The 25,590-nt window shown below is 36.1% G+C and overlaps 2 protein-coding genes across 4 annotated transcripts in view; one reads left to right on the top strand and one right to left on the bottom strand.

Moving 5' to 3' along the window:
* The window catches only part of LOC138714775 (uncharacterized), a 44,111-nt gene extending 30,934 nt beyond the window's left edge, over window positions 1–13,177 (bottom strand). For all 3 annotated transcript variants that reach the window (XR_011336082.1, XR_011336083.1, XM_069846889.1), the window contains exon 1: window positions 13,019–13,177. Coding sequence is in view for 1 of the 3 variants with exons in the window: in XM_069846889.1 (XP_069702990.1) it covers window positions 13,019–13,040 (22 nt within the window). In the remaining 2 variants the exon portion in view is untranslated. The remainder of the gene's footprint in view (window positions 1–13,018) is intronic.
* Window positions 13,178–16,463: 3,286 nt separating this feature from the next.
* LOC138714774 (intraflagellar transport protein 22 homolog) lies at window positions 16,464–20,883 on the top strand. The gene is made up of 4 exons (XM_069846888.1): window positions 16,464–16,683; window positions 17,211–17,383; window positions 18,731–18,936; window positions 20,280–20,883. Exons 1-4 carry the CDS (start codon window positions 16,645–16,647, stop codon window positions 20,438–20,440), a joined length of 579 nt encoding a protein of 192 aa, XP_069702989.1. The 5' UTR covers window positions 16,464–16,644; the 3' UTR covers window positions 20,441–20,883.
* The last annotated feature ends 4,707 nt before the right edge of the window (window positions 20,884–25,590 follow it).

The raw sequence follows: 25,590 nt of genomic DNA, 5'->3' as shown, positions 1-25,590 counted from the left end.
TTTTGAATGTGTGTCAATTAGAGACGTCTATCACTGCAATAACTTATTGTGGATTCTATATTGTCATCTTTGTCACGTCACTGATGATTCGCAATTGTTTCCACAAATCAATCAGAAATACCACAACGTAATCATCAATAAACTCAATAAATTAACATCAATTTCCTCTGCATGAAGTGCTTATACAGAAAGTTACTTCCGTAATGTATTGTTATATTAAATTTACATCTACTTAAATTTAATTGAATTTATAATAAAAATTAATTTCACTGAGTTTATAATACAAATTAATATTGGAAATATTAATTATTATTCCTTCGTAATTCGAATAGTTAACATTAGATGATTCTAGTCGTATTTATAAGCAAATATTTTCATTTTTTTTTCTTTACGAATTCGAATTATATATGATACAATGAAAGCAAATGATATCGCTATGCGTTATTATCTTACTTTAATTAATTAATCATTTATTAATTGTATTTGCGAAATAGTATAATTAAATATGACGCGTAGTATCCCTTTCTTTGGATAAATTTACAATTTGTGATATTAATTATGATAGTATATGAGGGGATCAGAAGCAAGGGGGTCCTAAGTTCACTTAAGTTATTTGTGAGAAAATGTGGTTGAAATGTAATCTCTATCTTACGATGTTTGGTGACGTATACACGTCCGTTGATGTGACATATTAATGAATTTAAATACTATTATAGTCACAATCATGCCATGGTATGAAAGAAAAATTTCACAACCTCGAGCGGGAATCGAACCTGCGACTCCCTGTTCTCCGGTGGTTGAAAGTACTTAAGATTTCGTAAATCCCGTGAAATTTTTATTTCAAATTTTAGTTTGTGGTGTGGTTAAAAGATCTATCCCTTTGCCACTAAAATGTTGAATGTTTTAACTTGCCCTGGATGCACTTAACTCATGTTCTTAGAAATGTCGCTTGTACCCCTTTGCTTCTGAACCCCTCATATGATAAAGAACTGAATTATTACGAAACACACAAAACGTACAATAAGGAAATGTGTCATATTCATGACTCTCATTTGTTTTTTCGTAATTCATACGAGTGAAAACAATAATTTAATAACAAAAATATCATAATTTCAGATCTGAAATCAAATTCAAGATGCGTTCTTAAGAATTACGAATCATCTGCCTATATTTTTCTCGGACGTCCTCAATGCATCTCTATCCTAAAATTCGAAAGATCTCTTTAGTAATATTTTGTCTATTTTCTGAGGTGCACCTGGTCTTTTACATAACAATAAAACGGAATTTACTAAACTTTCAACTTTACTACAGCTGTAATATACCCATAGCTCTGATGCGATTCAAGGTGAGCCAGAAATGGCTCCGTGGCTCCGAGATTCTTAAGCCTTCTTTTGTCTCCTTTTTCGTCTGGCGTAGCATACCACATTTGGAAACATGCTCTTGCCTTCATTGCATTTTAAAGGTAGTATAAAAATCGCTGCAGTCGGCCGTAGTGTACAGTCTTAGAAAAAAGTTTTGACGCACAGATACTTCATACTAAGTCCCAGAAAGGAAGCATGATCAGAGGACGTGCGATCTGGTTCACAAGAGAACGACTAGTTGATGTAATAAAATTAGTTTTGTTTCGTTGTATGTCTGATCATGCGCACTGCCTCCTTTCTGGGATTTATAAAGTATCTGTGCAACAAAACTTTTTTCTAAGACTGTACATGACGGTTGCTGTAACGCCGTATGAATGCCAAGAACGTAAGTTCGGAAATCGAACAAAGAAGTCAAAATTATAAATCAACTGGTGAAACATTGAACGACCAAACAAACGCTGAATTGAACAAAAGTACATAGTTTATTATAGAGCTGTAGACAATATGTGCCTAATACATTAAAGATAGTTAAAAAGTGAAAAATAATAGTACATTATGCAACGAGCCTATAATGAAGGTAATTAAGAAGCGAGTATGGATATTTATGAAACGAGCGCAAGCGAGTTTCATAATTTTCATACGAGCTTCTTAATTACCATTATAGGCGAGTTTCATACGACTTTTTATGCTCGACCATATTTCTAACTTGATATTATTAATTTTCTTTGTATCTGACCTTGGCCAATGTCCCGTATGTTGTGAGATGTGCGCAGACGCGAAAGTATTGATTTTTTCCGAGGAACATGTTCACATTGACCTTGCTAGGCCATAAGAAGCTACAGAGATAACATTAAAATTAAATTAGACATTGAAAAACGAGATGACAAATTGTATTTGAATATTATTTACAATTAACGCTAATTATTATAGTAACAGAACATAACCTTCTGCGACGGTATTGGATTTCCAGCCTCCGTGACTTTTCGCTAATTCTCTTTCGATTGCATATCCGAGAATAATCGATAGTTGCGGTTTTATAACGGTAGAAAGCTGACCTGTCATTGGCTGAACAGTTGTAACCTGAGTCGTCATTGGCTGAAAGACCTGACCTTTAATGAGTAGGTGTACTTTAATGACATGCATTAAAGATCTACTACCAGGTGTGTAATTATTACATTTCGGCATGGTCGAGCATAAAATAAATGAACAGTGCGCACTGCTAAACACTGGAAAAGTGCATGTAAGAATAAAGAAGAGTGTAGAGTGTAAAGTGAAGATAGACAAACAAAGCTCCTACATGCGCATTGGGATTTGCATGCACTTGTGCACCGTGCCGTGATACACCTTCAAAGTAGAAAAGCACTCCTTCCGTGTTGATCGCGTTGTTACGTGCACCCTCGCTTCCGGCAGGAAGTTACGTCACCTGTCTGCATTGTTTATAGACACGTAAAATTTGCGCTAATGTTTCACAAAGCCAGTCACGAACTGTGTGCAAAGACAGATTGCTTCTTCTGTGCAGGGAGTCTTTTATGTGATCAGATCGAAGAGTGGGTTCTGCGCGCTCAGCGACTAACCCAGTTGAAATGCAGACATTCGCATTGTCAGAAAATATATTCACAATAATGTATAGAACTACATTTTGTTCCTTTTCCCTATCGGTTATTTAACGACGCTGCGCTTTATCGACTATGATAGTGGTTCCTAACGTGTGGTCCGGAGACCACTGGAGGTCCGCGAGTGATTTGAAAGGCTCAAGATGTGTTTTCAAACGGTATTTTGACTAAGCTTAACTTTATTACGTTCTCTTGTTTTTATCAGCGTACTGGAATATCTTTTGTGCGAGATCGTGCGTATTTGCTTGGTTTCCGCACAAAACCAATCCGCGGAAAGTCTAAAATTCCACATTCACTATTCCCAACCTAACACACATAATAATTTCCCTCTTCTTACCGCTTAAGTGACATATTGATTTTATTGCTTTAGGCTTTTAACATAAGTTATTATTTTAGAGACGTTCAATATAGTAATAATTATAAATTGGAAACTTACCACTGCAATTTCACCTAAATTGCACTGTTAATTATTGTTTTTAAATATTTGCAAAAATTAAGTAAACTCTACAACACCACAAAAGTTACTGCATTTGTAATGCAAGTAACATTAAGGAAGCCGTGAAAAAATTAACAAGATTCCAGACTCATCATAGACTGGGGGAAAAAAAAGACAGAAATATATCACGGCCTGCTGGAGTATAGTAAACACAGAAAACATTTTAAAGCAACAATGTTGAAGATAGATATTTTTGTTTTGCAAATTTGCCGTCATTGAACAGAAACCAATATGGAGATTTCATTGCAACTAATTAGAAATTCCTCTTTCAGGTATGTAATAAACGATCTTCGCACAAAATAATGTACGATACACGAGCGGTATGTTTTCTTTCAATTCTCGGAAATTAAAAAAGCTCAATTACGTTTCGCTTTTTCAAACTTTTCCTCGAACATGAAAACTTCAACATACCGCTCTTGTAACGCATATTACTATTGTTTAACTCAGACTTCTGAGAGAGTGTTTAACAAAAAAGAGTTCGTCAGAGGGTTTCTCTTGGCTGACAAGTCTTCCGTACCTATCCGAGGCTTTTTAGTTTTCTTGTTTAATTCTAATCTTCAGGATCCAACTTTAACTATGTTCAGCGTTCAGGATAAGACTGAAGCAACAATAAATAAATTAAATTTAGGTCTCGCTGAGTTATCAATCGCATTTCCCACTTTCAGTAACTTCCTAGCAACACATGATGGAGCCACAGGCGTAGTAGTTATGTCGGCTTAGGCGCTTGCCTACCGATCCGGAGTTGCACTCGGGCGCGGGTTCGATTCCCACTTGGGCTGATTAACTGGTTGGGTTTTTTCCGAGGTTTTCCTCAACTGTAAGGCACATGTCAGGTAATCTATGGCGAATCCTCGGCCTCATCTCGCCAAAATATATCATTTCACTATCACCAATCTCATTGATGCTAAATAACCTCGTAGTTGATACAGCGTCGTCAAATAACCAAGTAAAAAAACACATGATGATGCTCTCGTATATCTTTAGAAGTATAAAAAACATCTACATTGATTTACTCGAACATTAATGTTAAAGGAGCATTATCCTTTCTGTAATGGAAAGAACAATTGAAGACTGGACATAAAAAAGGCTGTAAGTGCCAAAGAGACAAACCGTAGAAAAATAACTTCCTTGTGCGACTATAGTATTGTAATATCATACGTTTTGCACATCTATGGGAGAAGCTAAAAATAAAATTAGAATGGGACTTACCAAGTTTTCATTTTTCTTAGTGGATTGAACCAGGAACATAGGCCTACTCTCTTTTTAACCAATTTTCAATTACAGCCATTTTTATGTCCAGTCTTCAGTTGTATGAAAAATCTCTTCTTGGTGACAAATAATAGTTTTCTCGTCAAAAAAGAAGAGGGGCTGTTAGAATTATATTCTGATTTCCGCTAAACTGGAGAATTCCCACGGTATCTTTGAACCGTGCCGTTACGTTTAGCACCAAATTTAAGTAAATACACAATCTTGCCAACATAAGAACATGACGTTGGTGTGTGGCGTCGTTGGAGGGAGAAATTTGTTTCTTTTCTCTCTCTACCTCCTTCGTTCTGAGCATTACTGAGAGACAGCACCACTGTTAGCTACAAGATATATTTGCGCAAATATATTGAAGTAGATTACGTGACCTATTACGTGACTTAGATGAGAGTCTCGAGACAAAACAGTTTTGCTATATTTCTTTTTTTATTAAATGTTAAGCACAGGAACGCCATTTCGTAATTTTATTTAAGAAACAAGCCAAACAAATTATCTTTGCATCAAAAACGGATGCTCCCTGAACCAAATTATCGTATTTTATAATTGTTTGAATGCAACAGAAGCCAGAAGTCTTGCACTTGACTAATGCAGTGAATTATTTAAGAATATAGTCTCGAATTTTACTACCACCATTTCGATTGTGTTTTGTTTGGCACGGCTCGGTACGGCCTGGTGACTAGTGGCCAGCGAGTAACGTCGACTATCGACATTGCTCTGCCGTGGGTATTATCCAGTTGTTCCGCCACAAGTAAAAAAAAAAAGGTCGATTTTGAGTTAGATATGCATTCTAATAGTATTATGTCGTATTTTACAAGTCAGAATAATGGCACAATTCTAATTTTATGTCCTTTCATTGATGTTAAAATGCAAGACACTGACTTCTAAACTTCTTACGTCCTTTATTTAATAGGTTATTTTACGACGCTTTATCAACATCTTTCGTTACTTAGCGTCTGAATGAGATGAAGGTGATAATGCTGGTGAAATGAGTCCGGGGTCCAGCACCGATAGTTACCCAGCATTTGCTCATATTGGGTTGAGGGAAAACTCCGGAAAAAACCTCAACGAGGTAACTTGCCCCAAACGGGAATCGAACCCGGGCCACCTGGTTTCGCGGCCAGACGCGCTAACAGTTACTCCATAGCTGTGGACCCTTATGTCTTGAGAATAGTGTTTTTGACTTGGGGCATTCTTCTTATAAGGGAATAATATATCCCGATGCTATATCAATAAATACAGAATTTTATTAGTACATATTTATTGGCATATTTTGAAGTTTTAAGGGTATGCTTGCGTGCATATTAAGTAGGTTTTCAGGGCATGAACTTCCTGGTCCTAGTCATTACTAAGCTCCGGACTTTCTGTCCGTGCTTCTCCTCTTTCTGCCTTTCTATCCCGAGACATGCAACGACACATTTGCGACAAATGTATGAGGTAGGCTAGTAGTGAGATATGTAATTTTTCCACATAGTAAATATTGATTAATCATATATGCTTTGAAATTAGGGTTTTGTTAATCCCTTCATTGCGTGATATCTACATCATGTGAATACAGCGACGTGTTCTACTGGAAAATAATCATAAAACCCGTTTTTAAAGGAATGGGAGGTATTTGGGTCGACGCCATTGCTGCATTTCGTGCACTCGGCTGTACATAAGATTTGTTCGTGTCATGCGATATGAGGAAATGAATGCTAAATTGCATGCCATTGCATTTCAACTTAGAGGATAAAATTTATTTTTGTTCTTTATTCTTCATTTAGTCCCATTTCTGCCTTAGTGAGATTAATTCTTTATATCAAGAAATCGACAAAATATCATCTTACTTTTATGATGACAATAACACCAGAACATATTATCACAATAAAATAAGTTCGTTATTAATACGAGAGAAACTTTACATTTAAAATAAAAATATGCCAGGAGATTCGTGAATCCCTATAATTGCGTAACGTTCAAATGTTTGGTGGTTGGTATGATTTCAGATAATCATAGATCACCATTTCTTCACTTAACACTTAATTTTCTCTAGCCCACAAATAGCACAAACTTTCTTCAAATATAAGACGTATTTACAAGCACAAAACTCCAAATAACAAATTACAAACGATAAACAATCCTCTAACAACGCAGTGATCTGATGAACAAAATAAGCTATGAACTTATGCATCAATTTAATACCACAGTCTAATATCATAGTCACGAAGCTTGAGGTGATTTTTTGCATTTCTCGCGATACAGCGCTCCAAGCGGCTAGCAACTGAGAGTACTAGGAACAATAGACTGTGCCGATACTATTTCACATTGTCTGTGATGAGGCGATAGTAGTGATCCTAATGGCTGGCAACAAAAATCCAACTGTCATTGGATGCATATTCTCTACGTATTGAGCTTCATGACTGTATGTACTTGACTGTGTTAATACTGAATAATTTCGAGGGAAAAATTGTTCCGGGCCGGGTATCGAACCGAGGACCTTTGGTTAAACGTACCATCGCTCTACCAACTGAGCTACCCGGGAACTCAGACTCCGATCCAATTTTTCGCTCTATATCCACAGACCTCAAAGTGGGCTGACAACCGTCAAGCAACCAACATTGAGTGTACACTAACTATGTGTCACACACAAGGAATTATCATTAGCTATTATCACTAATGAAATTGTAACAGGATTATAGAAAGGCAACTTAATACGGTTGATAAACTTGCGTAATCATCAAATATTAATTTTCCTCCATGGGGTTTACTCGGCCTCTAACAGAAATAAGTACCAGAAGCATTTCCTTGGAAGTAAAGGCGACGGACACGTAGGACTGACATCCCTACTGCCTTTAATGCTGTTCTAAAGATGGGAGCTTTAACCTCCCGCCACACTCTGGAACGATTTGACCAATCATGGGGATTAGTTTTTCCTTTACGGTTTTCCTGCACTAGTAGTCATAACCGTAGAACAAAATTATTCTCCCTTAATAAATCTGGGAATTTAGTATACATATTAATAGTAATATACGTTACAAGAGCGGTATGTTGACGTTTTCATGGTCGAGGAAAAGATTGAAAAAGCGAAACGTAGTTGAGCTTTTTTTAATTTCCGAGAACATGAAAACAAACATACCGCTCGTGTATCGTACATTATTTTGTGCGAAGATCGTTTATTACATATCTGAAAGACGAATTTCTAATTAGTTGCAATGAAATCTCCATGTTGGTTTCTGTTTAATGACGGCAACTTCGGAAAACCAAAATATCTTTCTTGCTATAAAATGTTTTCTGTGTACTATACTCCAGCAGGCCGTGATATACGTCTGTCTTTTTTTTCCCCCAGTCTATAAATACGAACTTAAAACAAACGGTAAGGTTATGTAATGATTTGTTTTTCATATTAATATTTTAACAATATTATTTATATAACATTTTGCAGTAATAACATCCGCATCTGGAATCTTGTTGATTTTTTCATGGCTTCCTTAATGTTACTTGTATCAGGAATGTAATGTTTCGTGGAGTAGTAGACTTTACTTAATTTTTGCAAATATTTAAAAACAATAATTAACATTGCAATTTAGGTGAAATTGCAGTGGTAAGTTTCCAATTTATAATTATTACTATGTTAAACGTCTCTAAAAATAATATGTTAAAAGCCTAAAGCAGTAAAATGAATGTCGCGCTTAAGCGATAAGAAGAGGGAAATTGTTATGTTTGTTACGTTGAGAATACTTAATGTGGTATTTCACACTTACCACGTATTGGTTCTGTGCGTAAAACAAGCAAATACGCACGATCTCGCACAAAAGTACATTTTACATCGAAATATGCAGTTGTGTGCACAATAAATTTCATGTAAAATTGTCAACAAAGTCATAATCACTTTTAATCGATATCGTTTTCCATTTGTTACGTACAAAATATATTTGTATATAAATTCAGACTCTATTTATTGACCTAAAAAACTGTTTTATGAAATTTGGGTAATTTGGGGAAACTTGACATGTGCATATGTATGACTCTGTTTGAATATTAAAAATGTAACAAAATGACCATAGTAACTGATACTACTGAAGTCCTGTATGACCTGTTACAGAAGCGTATTTATATAAATTACTTGTACGACAAGTTTCTTACGAAACAACAAACGAGCTCTTGGAACTCAAAGGACTATCGATTTAGTTATCTGCCGTGCCTGACTGCTATGAACATGACTGTGTATGCGCTGTGTGGGCTCGACCATCATTTCCTACGTTTTGCTGCATTCCCAAGAGACCTGTATAAGCAACAGTATAATTATCTTTGCCTATGTTTTTCCGAATGACGTAAACATGACTGTTTCGGGCAGAATGGCCTTCTTTTGTCGATGATGTCATCGACAGAGTTAGAAAGCACTAGAGTTACTACGTTACTATTAAGCTTGTTTCGCTGTATATTCCACATTACAAAAGGGCATATATAGGAAATTTATCAGCCGAATTATATTGCGAAAATATACGTAGTCTATAAACAAAAAAGTTGTATATTTGCTACAGTAACTTCACTGCCTCAAATAAAGGCTCTGTTACACAGTAGGCATGACCTTTCACAACATTACTGTGTGTAATCACAACAGACTCTCGTCCTTTACGAGGACGACTTTAAAATGCACCTCATTGTGTGGCCTCCTTTCTCATAAATTGTGTTTGAGCAGGAAATAATAAAGAGGGGGAAAATTAAAATTCATTTTTATTGTATTTCGCAGACCTTACATTAGCATTGAAGTCTACATCTGTGGAGTAACGGTCAGCGCGTCTGGCCGCGAAACCAGGTGGTCCGGATTCGAATCCCGGTCGGGGCAAGTTACCTGGTTGAGGTTTTTTCCGGGGTTTTCCCTCAACCCAATACGAGCAAATGCTGGGTAACTTTCGGTGATGGACTCCGGACTCATTTCACTGGCATTATCACCTTCATTTCATTCAGACGCTAAACAACCTAGATGTTGATACAGCGTCGTAAAATAACCCAATAAAATAAAATTAGCATTGAAGCTTTAATATTTGGAACAACCCAGGAATTACGCAATTTTGGCGAGATGAGGTGGTATATAACAGCACCCTTCACACATAGTTCATTCATATTAATTTGCTGATTTCAAAATCTTTTTTTTTTTCAATAGCGCTGACATTCTTTACTCGAGGTTGCGAGTTCGATCCCGGCCCAGGTCGGTGTGGCATTTAAGTGCGCTTAAAAGCGACAGGCTCATGTCAGCAGAATTACTGACATGTGTAACAACTCCTGCGGGACAAAATTCCGGCACACCGAAAGTTGCGAGCGTCGTTATTTTATTAAATGAATATCAGTTACAGAAATTATTGATTTTTACATTATGAAATAAAGTTTGATTAAAATGCGGCACTTGTAAGCGTCCCGACAAAAATTACGAAGACGCCGGACACGTAGTTAAAAAGGGAGGGGGGTGGGCTATTTCGTTTTTTTTATGGGCAGTATGGTAAGCTTACCTTATAGCCATGACAAGGAATTTAGGATTGCGAGAAGAACAGGCAGGGACGTCGCTAGGGGTGTGCGAAAGGGTGCGCAAGCATCCCATAAAAAATCGGAGCACCCCTTTCCGCATCCCAAAGGACAATTTATTAACAAAATACTAGGCATAAATTATTTTGAAGAACAAAAACAAACAATTTCTTGGATGTGAAAAAACAACTACGTCCCATAGTGTATCGTAATGGATGTGATGAGCAATAATAATAATAATAATAATAATAATAATAATAATAATAATAATAAACAGATGTATAGTATGCGCGCAAGTGCATGAAACAACATTTTGGATTTTTTATGTACCACATTTTTACAGCTCGCACCCCATCCGCACCCCCCTTGCTCTGATCCTGGCGACGTCACTGAGAACAGATCATAGTGATGTGCATAATGGCGGAGCAGTGATTACTTCTGCTGTGAATTGTTGGAACGTCGCGATCCGCTTTCTTTCCTGCGAGGTTGCCTGGCGGCAGCCATTCTTTATTCCGCTGGTGTGGCTCAGCCGCATGCCACTCTTCTGGCATCATCGCACTTACGCAGCTACCACGTACACTCTTGCGTGGCATTAAAAATAATCAATTCCCGGTATTCTGCTGGCGAAGAGTCAGAAGGCCTTGATTTAATACACGCATGTTAAAGTCTTTTATTGCAGTCAAATAACCTACGAAGTCCATTATCACAGGAAATAGCGGACTGTCATCTGTAACGAACTGCAAACAAGCACGCTTTAAAATGTTTTTCACAGCTACCAATGTTTATGTGCTTTTAGTAGGCTAAACGCAGATTCAATAGACGAATATTTTCACAGCGAATTCAAACACTTGATGGCCTAACTGGTAAAGATTAGTGAAAGTAGACTTACTGCATTACCAACTCTGCGATAAATTTGGAAGTTGACCCAGATAGGAAAATCCTCATCCCCAGTAAGATTACAATTTAATTGTAAGATATTCTTGCGGATCAGCCTTAAGTAACGACGACTTTCTGCTATAGATAAGTATCTAGGAATCTCTGTTCTGAAAAACCTGTTTTTAACATAAACTATACATAGGTCTATTATACTATTATGTACTCATATTTGAACTTAAACTAGTAACAACAAAGTCTACAATAATAATAATTATTATTATTATTATAATAGTCTAAATGGGAGTTCAAAGTAATACTGCACAAAAATACCCTATAGTTCATTAACTCGAGCTCCCTGCTATTCATCCTCTCCAGTGAATATACCTAGAAAACATTACTCATCAAATTATAATACAAAACTATATTAATAAAACGAATTTTTGTATTTTTTTATATTATAAAAGTGTAAAATTTCTTGATAAATATGTTTCAGTGAGTCCCACAATACATACCGGTACTTCATTTTACGCACGCTTCTTCTATAATATACTGCAAAATTCTCAGAATTCTAAAATGCATTTGTTTCATTGTGGTTTTGAAAATGCGTTAAATTAAGTTTAAACCATAGATATCGTTATTGGTCATTAATTACGTTGTGTATTACGTTATAACCTATAAGATTTGTATTAGGCACTGGAGTTCGATTACGGACATATTCCACGAGAGTTATGGATAAAAGTTAATTCTTTTCTAAGTATCACTTTCTCCTGCCAGTCTCATTCCACCATTCCTTCATTATTATTATTATTATTATTATTATTATTATTATTATTATTATTATTATTATTATTATTATTATTATTCAGCAACTGCCCAGCAACTTCTCTTCGTTATGAAATAATTCGGAAAGCATGTAGTTTGTTTTTAAAATGTCGAATACAGGTATATAAGCTTAGTATGGAAAAAAAAAAAAACATTTCTGTCACTTTGTACTTTATAAATCGATTCGCCTTTTTAGGTATTACTTATTATCATACCTCTCAAATCGCGGATCTTTGTTAGAAGGCTTTGATTTAATATATTTTATATCAATGCAATTTAATGAATACATTATCACGATGAATTACTATATTATTAAACAAGCTTATAATGTTATACTTTATGGCACGAGTCAATGCTTAGGGAACGAGCGGATCAAATTTCCTTATTTTGACGAATGCAAAACTGCATAACTTATAAACGAGTTTTCCACTTATTTTTATACGGCAGCAATGTAAAACAATAATTAATAAAGAAATAACATCAAATTTGTAATGATGGGTAATTTGACGCCATGGTCTATGAAGAAAGAGGTTGCTATGACAACAATGGTGTATTAAATATTATAGCATGGAGAAATCGTTTCATAATATTAACTTTATGGCACAAATTATGCCGTCTTAATACAAGCCATGATGTTTTAGTTATCATGGTAATATTTTGCGACTCTGGTAAAATAACGTGGCTTATTGTGCACAATTTTCACTAACGATAAGACTGTTCATGATGCTGGAGTAAAATGAATATATTATGCATTAAGATTCAACAGAAAAAAATTCACTGCAGAATAGTCATTACGAGACATGACGCTATATGCAGAAGCAGAACAGTTGAATATTGCAGTACGCCACGCACGTAATTGGGTCAACACTTGGCGCGACACTGGGTGCCAAAGAGCCTCTTTGTTGATCCGGTAATTTAACCATTCAGATATTACAAATATAATAAGACTGAAAGTCTATAAGAATACTTTTTTTTCTAAAGCTATGCCTATATCTTTCAACTGTCATCTCCAACAATAAATTACAACAACATATTAATACAAGTCAATATTATAATTCAGAAATATAAATTTAAATCTAGGTACATACCTCCACCGAAACCTCCGAACATTTTGTTTTGTCTTTAGACGGAATTAAATTCCACTAAAACTTGCAGCTAATTTGCTCGAAAGGCTGCGAGACACTTTACCGCAGTGCTGTCTGGCAAATGCAGCCAACAAAGCGCGGCGTCCGCCCAAGTCTTCTTTCTCGCGCTGGCGATCTTTCTACGCATGCGCACATACATGACCTACCATCGATTCTACGCTAAGAATTTGTCGGGAAGGTCACGAGTATGTATACTGCGCTTAGCATCGTAAAATGTATGGTAGCGAAGGGGGGAGCGAGACTAGAAAAATAATTACGCACTACATATGGCTCTTATTTTTAATCAAACCAATAACTGCCTTACAACATTCACTTGCTTTTGCTTTCTGGATCTGTAGGAATTCTATCATTTTTTTTTTCTAGAATTCAAATATTCGAAAGATCTGTGCATATCCTGCAGACAGCACTTGAAAATGAGGGTGGTGTTTTTCAGTTTTATTTTCTAGTTAATATATTACGTCATTACTAGAGTCGACGGCAATTCGGAAGGCGGTTGTCTGCTAGCGTTTGCGTCGAGAGAGACAGATAGATAGGGCAAGGCAGCATACAACATTGCCACATCGTACTTCACGAGCACGTGCAATACAAATAGCGCAGGAGAGAATTTAAATTATCAAAAGACAATAATGACCCTAGCCGTTCACTACTGTAAGCATGACACCAAACAAACCCTCTTTCCTTCACTAACAATATTCTTTGCACGGTTCTCAATTCCACACCACATGCTTCTGTAGTCGTTTCTTGCATGTTGGCAACGTTGCTGCCAGCATCAAGATGGCCGGCAGCGTACTGCTCGTTAGCGTTTTTAAAATAATTATACACCTTAAACACTATTTTCCGCGCCTGCCTGTGCAATACTTGTCCTTTCACAGTCTCTTCTTCCATTTATTTACCTTAGATGCACAGAGTAAATGTTAGTTTTACTTATTCAATGTATTGAAACACTCGCACGTGAACAAACGAACACGTGAAGTGCTTGTTATTCTGATTGGTTCTACTGTACAAGCTTGTGACGTCACATACCAGAAATGCTACGCCGCATATAGAAGCTAACCGCCTTCCGAAATGCCGTCTATGGCAAAGTGCATCAACATCGGTTAAAACGCAGTAATCATAGATTACGAAACGACGGTTAAACAGTAACTGTGGTTAAAATGTAATTTCTGTGCACCATTCACAATCACCGATTACTTAAACATGGCTATATAGCTGACACCTCATTTAACCAGAGTAAAGTCTATGATGGTACACTGTTTCTACAAAATGGCTAAAGGAAAGCATCCATACCACTGCAAAGATAACAGTCAACGTCTAAAAACGACTGTGCTCACTCTGTTATACATCAAAATGAACGTGTCCTACATTTTCGCGTTGCATTTGTTTGCCTTTCGGCACTGTTATATTTACGAGTTGCATTTCTTTGTTTTTCAGTGTTGTTAGGTTAAAATCGTACAAAATGGAAAATTGGATGCAAAAATGATTATATCCCAATGTGAGGTTGAAGTATTGGTAGACTTACTTACTAGATGTAAATATATTATATAAAAAAATGAGTAATATCCATAAAGGAAAAGGATGCAGAAGATGAGTAGGAATGTGTGTACGATCCAGGACCCCATTTACACGAGGGAATTGTTCATTATCCTAAGATCCATCCATAATCTCTCTTTCTTCAGCCAGTGACATAGAGAAAGAGATATTCGAGTATTCCCTCTTAAAATACAGAAAATAATAGTTACATAGAATCGTAACATAAGCAGCCGATCCATAGGAGAAATATGACTGTTCTTGTGTTATATCAAGTGATCCATTTGTAGATTTTGATAAACGATATCCCTCCTGAAATTTTTTGTCACCTAATTTCTCGTAAGAATTCTCTCTTTCCACTAAAGAAACTTCACGCTCACGCTCTATCCAAGTAATTCAAGTACTGTGTAATAATAATCGTCTTCGAAATAAACATCTGTGGCTCTGGCCGCCATTTTGCTTTACTTGATCTACTAATCACTGGTTATCTCCTTTAACCGCTCGAATATGGCCGGTTAGAGATTACTGTGGTTAACCTCCAATTTAAGTCATAACCGAGGTCGATCCACTGTAAAAATGCTTAAACACGGGTTAGGTGACAATTTTAACCAGTGGTTACACTAACAGACGTTGATGCACGTGGGCACTAGTCTAATAAGTAAACAATTATTAGTACATATATTACTGCATTACATTTTTTTGCGTATTGTATTTGTATGTGTTGCAAATTTGTAATGGAGAGGTTAACCCACGATCTTGAATCTGTATATTTAATAAGGAAGTAACGCTAACACAACACACCAGAGATATGAGAATATAATAATTATTATTAGAGGTGAGGTGTGACAGCGTTTCGCCGTCACAGCTTCGGAAAAATCGCTGTTATAAATAATTCATAGTGTGATTATTTTTGTGTTCGGATTGGTGATCGCGAATGTTTCCCCATCAAGAGTCGACACATGTTTATGATCATCGCTCTTCTGCAAATAAATTGGCATACAGGGGCCAACAATACTGATTTGAGTGGCGAGTAACAAACACGAAGTGATCCGTTACGGTCTCATGCCATCTCTTAACTGGACGTCCAACAGCTCTCTTCCGTATAGAACGATTTCTTTTTCTTTTCATTCAGTATTCTACCCAAGGGCAATTCTTTCACTGCAAACCCAGCTTCCTCCAATTTTTTCTATTTTCTGCCTTCCTCTTTGTCTCTTCATATGATCCATATTATAGGACGATACGATGTATTATTATTACTATTATTATTATTATTAGTATTATTATTATTATTATTATTATTATTATTATTATTATATTACAGAGTTTGTGTACTTTACTTTTGATTTAGCTGTAATTAATACTATAATGTTCTTGTGTAATAATATTGTTAATAATAATAATAATAATAATCATCATCATCATAATAAACAGAACACTATGGATCTACAGAACACTCTTTAAGAACTATTGTTTTATATACTGTAGTTACTATAGGCTTACTATAGATATTCTGCAGTTGAGCCAACTTATTATGTAAACAACTACAACAAAATGTGAATTTTGGTGCTTGAGTTTTTTTTTTTTTTTATATTCTTTGTAAAATCCCTGATCAGAGTATTTACAGTAATGTGATCAGGGGCAAAATCTTGTACGTAGAAATTAAACTCCCGCCCTCTATGACGTCATAACAAAAGTGCCAATTTCCCTGGCTGACAGGAACACAGTGACGGCAACCTTGTAAAAACTACATAAATGTAAATGTTGCAAGTACTGCCTGCTAGATCATATTCTATGGCAGCCAAAGACGTTTTATGGCAGCTATAGGATGCGATCCAGCAGGCAGTGGTTGCAAGAAATCGACTGCAACGAGACTCGTTGATCGACTGCAGTCGTGCAGTGAATCGAATGGAACGAAATTGAATCGATTTTTGTAGTTCAATACGATTTACGATAGCCGCAATAGATTGAATTCCGACAAGAGAATTGTTTACAGATTTTTGTTATCGAATGGAAGTTTGTATGTGTTCTTTAACTGGGAAGTAATGTATAAACTAAAAATACTGATCATTGGACCTTGTGCTGTAAGTAAAAGATTTGATTTTATATTCTGTTATTAACATCATAATACTGAATACTATAAAATAAATTCGTATTTCTTCTTTAGGTTCCTGACTGACAACATGTTCCAACCTTAAAGTCTCCATTTATCATTTTTAGTTAAGATGCCAATGTCTTGGTTAATTTATGGTTACTTAAAGTTCATGTTGATGCTCCACTTTTGGGTTCAATAATTTTGGCTTGGTTGTTATGCGTTGTGACTACGTGTATTTACATTTTTATTAACTTTTTCTGTATATAATTACTTATTTATATTTGAATTTCTGTTAGATTAGTTGGTGGTGTTATTGTGAGTTTAATACTTCAGACTGATTTAAAGTCTGTAATTGCATATTGTTCTGTGGCTCATTAGGAATTTGAGGATTAATTACTCAATTATTGGGAATTTTTTGGCTCTTATATTTCAATAATTGCTCATGGTTTATATCCTTATGAACGTTTAGATGGACAGAGTTGTTGGCATTTATAACAGTAATTGTGATTGTTCCAGAGTGGGAAGACAACTATTGCGAATTTTCTATCAGATGCGACCGAAAACTCTAGTGGTGAATACCGACCAACTCAAGGAGTTAGAATATTGGAGTTTGAAACACAGAACTTAAATGTCAATAATAGATATTTGAAAGCTGAAGTTGAACTTTGGGATTGCAGTGGTGATCATAAGTAGGTTACTGTTTTTATGCAGTTATTTATCAAGCATGTGTGTGTGTGTGTGTGTGTGTGTGTATGTATATATATATATATATGTATATATATATATATATATATATATATATATATATATATATATTCTTAAAGAGCACAAGAGGTCCATTTCAAAGTAACTAACGTTACATATCGTTACTGTTTTTAAATGAACAATACTGTTTAGCTTCGAAATATATGCATGGTGTAGGCCTATAAAATATGGATAATTTCTCAGAATGTGTCTCTGAGCATACACCAGTCTGGCAGTCTCACACTAAACCTAAACTTAGTGTGTACTAAAACACTAACTTTTACCTTTCCTGAATCTGTGGTAGGTTTGGTTAGGTTAGGTCAGGGTTGGCATGTTTAAAACAAAACGTTTTATACAAAGTGTTCAAAATTGTTTAAAACAATATCCGTTGTTTCAAACGTTTTAAACACAATATTTAAAACTATATGATGGTATTAATTTTTAAGCCAACAGAAATCCGGATATTCAGTTTGATTGGAAATATGTCTTTGTGTTCCTGTTATGTGGTCGAAGTAATTAATTGCAAATCCATAGTAAACAGTTTTTTAAGTATGCTGTCTAAATATTTAGGAAAGTGACAGGAGGCAAGAACTGCGACAATGTTCGAGTAGGTTAGATGAGGGGATAGCTAAGTGAGAGGAGGCCGAAGATTGTGACAAAGTTAGAGTGGGTTAGATGCGGGAATAGCCAATTGACATAGACCTACAGGTTATAATCCATCGTTACTTTTCCTAATTTTCGTGCTATTTTAGTTAGTAAAACAAAAATATCTTTATAAGTCTTCATAATTCGTACATAATGCTACTAAAAATCATGCTTTTAGGTAATTTCTTCATCCAAAAACATTAGGAGCCTGTTTCATGCAGAATCCCCCAATTTAATCACGGGTACCTGCATGTTCACTGATAATTTGATATCTGTAATATATTGCAATAATATAAAATTAAGCCATGCTTCATCTGCCTTTTATACAGTGTTAGACCTACTAATCCAATCTGCATAGGAACTCTCTGTACAAGTAAATATTTTTCCATTGCTATGTTGAAACTATTTACAAACAGAAAGTAAAACCAAGTGTTTACCAGTATATTTATAGACCTCACAGAAGGCATTAAAGATATAAAAAGTTGTACTTTCTTTGGTTTACTTGTTCGGGAGAATTACCAGAAATAAACATATCTAAAATTTTAGATAATTCATTATACTAATGGATGTTAAATTATAGTTCATAAATAATCATTTGCATGTAGAACATTTTGCTTTTTTCCAATAATTTGTTTCCACTTTCACAGATTTGAAGCTTGCTGGCCAGCTCTCCAGCGAGATACCCAGGGAATTGTATTTGTGTATAATCCCTCTTCACCTGAACATGGGAGAGAATTGGAACTGTTATACAACTATTATGTTACACAAACAAGTTTCAGTCACAAGAACTGTGTAGTGTTTGCTAATCAGAAACAAGCAGCTGATAAGGATCTTAAGTATTCTTCTAAACTGTGTATGTTTCATTTTGTTGGCACATTAAATAATTTCCTAGCATCCTGTGATATTTAATACTTAAAATAAAGAGTTCGCCAAAAAAAATGTATACACTCTTTAAGGAACGAAAACTATTTATTATGTGTTTGTTTTACATTTAAATACTGATCACACATGCAGTACTGTCTTCAGTTAAGCACATGGTTACTTTAGATGTTCAAAATGTTCGCCATTGGTGGCCAGACACATACTGTAATGATGAGCGGTCGCCGCAGCTACATCGGTCAATGTTTCAATGGAGATCGCTGCACATACTACTGTGGGTAATCTCCTAGCAAAGTCCTCCAGTGTGCACGGCTTATGTCGATAGACTTGATTTTTTACAGTTTCCCACAAGTAAAAATTCATAGGGGTTCGATCTGGCGACCGTGGGGGGAACTCAATGGACCCTCTTCGTCCAGTCCAATGTCCCTGCAGATTGTCTTCCTACAAGAAGATGACATCGTACAAAAATACTGGCGTGCAAGACAGCAAATGACTTCATTGTCATATGTCTAGGCATTGGACCAAAAAAAAAAAAGTATTCTTAAAAATATGATGAAACTTAAAAAGTTACTTAAAAGCAAACAATCAAAATTATTTATTGTTGGTGTAGTAAGATACAATTTGGATTCATTTAATAGTAAAGATGACCAAATCCAGTTTTGATTTTGTAACACGAATGATTTCTGACAATAAAAATAATTCAAATGTGAATGTCATCTGTAAGACTGTGAAACGTTGTTCCCTGTCAACATAATATTAACCCTGGCATGCATTGATAGGTGCTCATGCTCCATAGTAAGAATAGCTTGCCATATACCCCACTTCATTTTCATTAAAAACTGTTTTCAGAAATAGAAATCCCACTTCATTTTAATTCAGAACTTTTTAAAAATATAATTATTAAAATTCAAATGCAATATTCTGGAAAAGTTCAGTGATCATAAAATTTAAATCATAGCAGCATTATATTAAAATTCAAAATATTTCAAAAGGCATGTGACCATTATGTGTCACTAGTTTTTATCATACTTTTGCTGCACTTAAAAGCCTTTTATGAAAAATATACATCACTTCATATTTACCTTGACTAATTTTTATTCTTTGCCACAGTTTAAGCCATTTTGTATGCAATGACTTCAAGACTTCTTTGTTCCTGAATGTTTTCCTAACTTCTCTTGACCTTACTCCAAACTTCTGCATCACATTTTATGTGTCACTCCAGTCGAAAATATTTGTCATAAATTTTACTCTCAGTTACAAGAAATTAATTTACTGTGCAATTCTTTTTTTAAATTTCTGGTATTCTTGTCTTTCTAGCATCCACATTTTCACGTGTACCGCAGATATCAGTCAGTGTGGAGGAGAGTGGAAATCGCCTACGAGCAGACTTTAACAACTTCCTAGCATCTGTGCTTGGAGGTCTGAGAGATCGCAGTGAACAAGAAGAGCTCAATATTATCAACATGCAAGCAACTTAGTATGCAGCTACAAAACAACAGAGTTGGCAATGAGAACATTGGAAATTAATTTATTTAATGTATATGCACTCTTAAGAGAGAAATTATATCAAGAACCTGTTTATGAAACAAGACAATCAGATTATATTTATTACATGCTTTTTTTCAATGCACTTTTATTTTCAGATGCCACTGAATAAAAATAATCGTGAAATTGTAAAAGTACTGCCTCAGAAACTGCTTGCAGAATGAAGTAAAATAATTATTTATTTAATGATCTTTTTAAATTGCAGAGACTAGTCATTCTCGGTGGTCTAGTGGCTATCATGCTTGTCAATAGATTGGAAATGGAATGGTTAAAACCTGGCCAACCTGAATGTTTAAGTGAAATAAATATTCCTTGTATCACTTCCTTCAGAAGGGAAATAAAGTTGATGTCGTAGGTTTACGATACATTAAAGGAACCTGTCTTAGAATGAAATGACTGCGATCAAAATTTACCTGCCATTTTTCTCCCATCAGAATTTTGAGATAGAATAATGTGAGTCCCACGCCATGGTGGGACTCGCGTTAGGAAGGTGCACTGGTTCGAATCCTCATGGGGAAGAAATTTTCTCTTGAAATTTTGGTCAGTGTATGGATCGGTATGCACCCAGCATCGTGATGTACTTAGGGAGCTACAATATGTAGCGAAATCTGGTTATGAAAGCCAGCTATAACAACAGGGGGGATTATCGTGCTAACCACATGATGACTCCATTCTGATTAGATGATCGTCTACCTCTTCTTCAGCATATGGGCGTGAGGCCAACAGTCAGCTTGTCGGTCTGGACCCTCAAAGGGTGTAGCACCACGGATTTTTTTATAATATGAGTGGCATAAGTGTGCATCAATTTGTTATACCCTCAATCTGCAATTCATGCCATACACGCTATAAAAACTACTTACAATTGGTAAATTGATAAGACAATCTTATAACAGTGGTTAAATTAGAATAGTAATTAAATATACAGATGCTCCTAAGAAAAACTTTCCACGTATCCACCTCAAATCTCCATTAATAATTAAGCTTGTTTTCCTTCAAAGCACATATGGTGTAAAATACTGGGTTATAACACACTAGAGAAACTGCAAAGAGGCAACCTGTCTCTTGGCTGACTCTCTTGTAGCTCTGGTTATGCAGAGAGCATGTTTTCAGTGACACGTGCAGTGTTGGTAATTTGATGCATCACAAAATGCTAATGTAAAATACAACTGAATATATGTAATTAAAACATCATTTACTCAAATTAAAAAAGGAGATGATGAAGCTGTTTATCTTCTTGTTTCAAACATTTTTTGCACCTGTTTGAGAAGTGGTGCACCGCTTGCTGCAGTTCCCCTTGGGAAATGGGGACAATGCTTTCCCCGATGCTATTTTTCATTTCTTCTAGAGCAGGGATACCAAGTAGGGGACATTTCTGCCATAGCTGCAGTTTGAAGGGATGTCGCTTATACCAATTCAGGATGCAGTGAACTTTACTTTCGGAGACACCTGTTTGCATGGACATGTGGCAAGTCAACGTCTTAGGGCTCTTAACGTACGATGCTCCAACTGCAGTAGTGGTCACTTCATCACTGGCACTCCTTGACTAACTATTTCAAGGTTTGTCATGCACTCTTTCTGTATCTTGAAACTTTTTCACAAATTTACTGACATAGCCTTGCGTGATTGGATGCCTGTCAGGATGTAACTGAACTCGTCAGCCACTTCTTGCTGGCTTTTTCTGCCAACCAACAGAATGACTAGACCAGGGCTGGGCAGCAAGAGCGGATTCTGCTCTCTCACGGGGAGTCATATGATTTCTCTTCGTCCCCTTTCTTCCCTTCCGAACACCGCACAGCGTTGATTTAGTGACGAATGAATATTAAGCGTCCCCGTTTAGAGGCTGGTTCCGCTCCCGATGCCCAGCCCTGGACTAGACATTATGTCTGGTAACCTGATGTGCAGGTGGTATGACACAATGTATACACCAAGATACATAATATTTTTTCTCAAAACTCGATAATTAGAAATTCGTCTCTGATAATGCATCCTCTTTTGCCTAATATCGTATTTTTTAACTAATAAAAAGGTGGATCGAAAATAACGCACAACAATTTTTGTGGCAACTTATTTAATAGATAAGCAAAACGAAATAATGTGCAAGAAAGCTATAGGTTTTACCACTTCTTCGACATCAGAACCAAGTCTCTCGATATATTTCTCCCATCGTGACACCATATTCAGTATACCTCGTTCATAAAATTCTGTTTTTTGGGTGTATAGCAGTAGCGGCCGGTGATCCAAATCCTCGGTGAGGCCAGATGCAACTAGTGCCTCCAATAGAAAATGTTTATTTATGATATTAATTATTATTGTTATATTATTAATATCATTATTATTGTATTATTATTATTATTATTATTATTAGTCTATTATTATTACTAGTAATGAAAAATAATTTCACTCACCAAATAAGCTGTTATGCTGCGAGTTTCAGTGTGATGAAGCAACCCATATTATGTGTTGAAATTTCCCTTTCTTTCTTTTATTTTTTTTTTTTCCTTTGACAGCAACAAACAAGGCCAACAGAGAAGTTTATTTTGCACCACATTGCAAATTAACCATTTATGTTGCCCATACCAGGATGCAATAGAAACTCGCGTTTTAAGATTATCTATCAGAAAAATTGTCAGCGATGTTGTAGTTATCTCCGTCGGCTCTCTCTTTATTTAAAACTTCCTTTCTTTCAATATTATTTCTTCTCGGGACACTCTAACAATGAATTAACTACACCAGCATTATTTCTGGCATTTGTTTCTGTTTATATTTTCCCGAAATACATAACAACATTGGCCCAGATTCACTATACGAAGTACAATAGTACAACACCCTCGCTTAAGTCATAAACTAAGACATAAGAGGAGAGAATAGTGTGGGTATCTGCCTGCCAAAGAGCTGGAATGTTTGTTATTTATGGCCTATTTAGGAAGACAAGTCACCACCCTCTCTTCTTAATACCATGGTCACCACTGCTATTCCCACCCCACTCTACCCTTGAGGCTGGCCCATGGTTGAGAGGAGTGAAACCTGACCAGGCCAGACGAATTGTTCCTCAGTTACAACGTTTAAAGCGCAACCTCAAAAGCCCGCGAAGACAAACGAAAATCAGAAGCAGACCCGGCACGAGCGATCCTGGCCTCATGAACATTTTACTGCAAAACAGGTCTATATACATCACAAGCCAGACCCGGCACGAGCGATCCTGGCCTCAGGAACAAATTTTACTGCAAAACAGGTCTATCTACATCACAAAGTTTTCAAATGCTTCTACAGCGATATATGCTTCATTCAAATAACTAATACATTACATAAAAAAAAAATTTGATTTCAGTTAAGCCAAGTGACTGAGGCCCGGCCTCACTTGCCTCAGTCAATCAGCCGCCACTGGTGTATAGCCACCTGCGCAAGACTGATTTCACTTCTTCATCCAAACCGAAGAATTGTCCTATGAATTTCTTCATTGGTCCGAAGAGGTGAAAGTCAGACGGTGTGAGGTCTGGACTGTAGAGTGGATGATTGTCGTCTTAATGATTTCTCTGACATTGGGTGGTGTTGCCGCTGTCACTGGTCGGCCGGAACGTGCTTCGTCGACGGACTTCTTTGAAGAACCTGCACCACCAGGAGATGTTGCTACGGTCCAGACAATCAAGCAGCATACACCTCCAATATTTCCCTGTGGATTATTTTACTCGATTTTTCCGTTTTTTTGCAAAAAAAAAAAAAAAAACCTACACCTCTCTGCCCTTCACAAGTGAACGATGGTAGAAAACGCGCCATTTTTACTCGTAGTGACAGCTCGTTCCGCCAGGGTGACATCCGATCGAACCATTGCTCTGTCTGTAGCGCAAGATTTAAACTATTTGCCAATTTTGAATGCCCTAACCAAAATAGTATTCCTTAAAATAATTGTTGTGTGTTACTTTCTGATCTACCCTGATAACATCCTACTTGTTTTCTTTTCTTTCGAGAAATTCCCAGTTGTTCTAACACTAGTATTGTCCCTAATAAAGCCAATTGCGTCTTTCAGTTTAATTCTTAATGCAGTGACTGTTTTTAACGCATTTCTCGGAGATGTAAAAATCATACCCTCAGCTAAGCCACATAATCTACTAGCAATATTTACATAAATAATCTTGTCGCTAACAGTGGTGCTATCTCTCATCAATGTTCAGAACGAAGGAGGTAGGGAGGAAAAAAAAAACACTTCTTCTAACGATGCCACAGATCAACGTCATGTCCTTATGTTGCCGACATTGTGCATTTAGTTCAATTTGGTCATAACCGTAACGGCACGGTTCGAAGCTACCATAGCAAATTCTCCAGTTTAGCGCTCGACTCGATTACGTATCATGAATTACGAAATAATTTAAACGATTCATAAAACAATAGGCCTACAATTTTTTCAATTTAACTTTTGTGAATTTAATATTCTCCTACGGAATTTTGTTTGCTATAGTGTGATTTTGTAGTCGTGTGTTTCAAATTGTCCACCTTAATATAAATTATTACCGTTATCACCTGCTTTGCCGTCCTAAACCGCGTATTGTTTGGTCAGGAAGTGGCAAAGATTATTTATTGCACTTTCGCGCCGGAAGGAAGTTGTTTATCAAAATCGTTTCCAAGTACGTGTTGAATTTGAAAATGCACTTCCTTATAGATATGGATGAGTGTATCAACCTTAAGTTTCGCGTTACTGTATTGCTGCATAATTTCATTGGATAGAATGGAAACTCTATGTTAGTTTTATTATATTCATTTTAATTAATAATTTTCAATAACGTAAATACGTATGTAACACAGGGTGATCCGTTTGGGTATGGATAAAATAACACCGTAAAACATTTACTACTGAACTTTATTTGTTGAAACTTTGTGCATATAACACTGAAAGATGGGAGATTCCTCAGAGCTCAACATGACCCCCATTGCGCACCCTGCACAACTCATAACGGTGATGCAATTCAACCCATGCTCGTTGTAACATAAGAGGGATGATTTGTTGAAAAGCTTGAGTAATTTTTACTCTCAGATCATCAATGTTCCTGGGTTTCTGTGAGTAGAAAATGTCTTTAACAAAACCCTACAC

The sequence above is a fragment of the Periplaneta americana genome, chromosome 15, assembly GCF_040183065.1.
Source record: "Periplaneta americana isolate PAMFEO1 chromosome 15, P.americana_PAMFEO1_priV1, whole genome shotgun sequence".
NCBI classification, from domain to species: domain Eukaryota; kingdom Metazoa; phylum Arthropoda; class Insecta; order Blattodea; family Blattidae; genus Periplaneta; species Periplaneta americana.
This window is presented reverse-complemented; position numbering and strand designations above follow the sequence as displayed.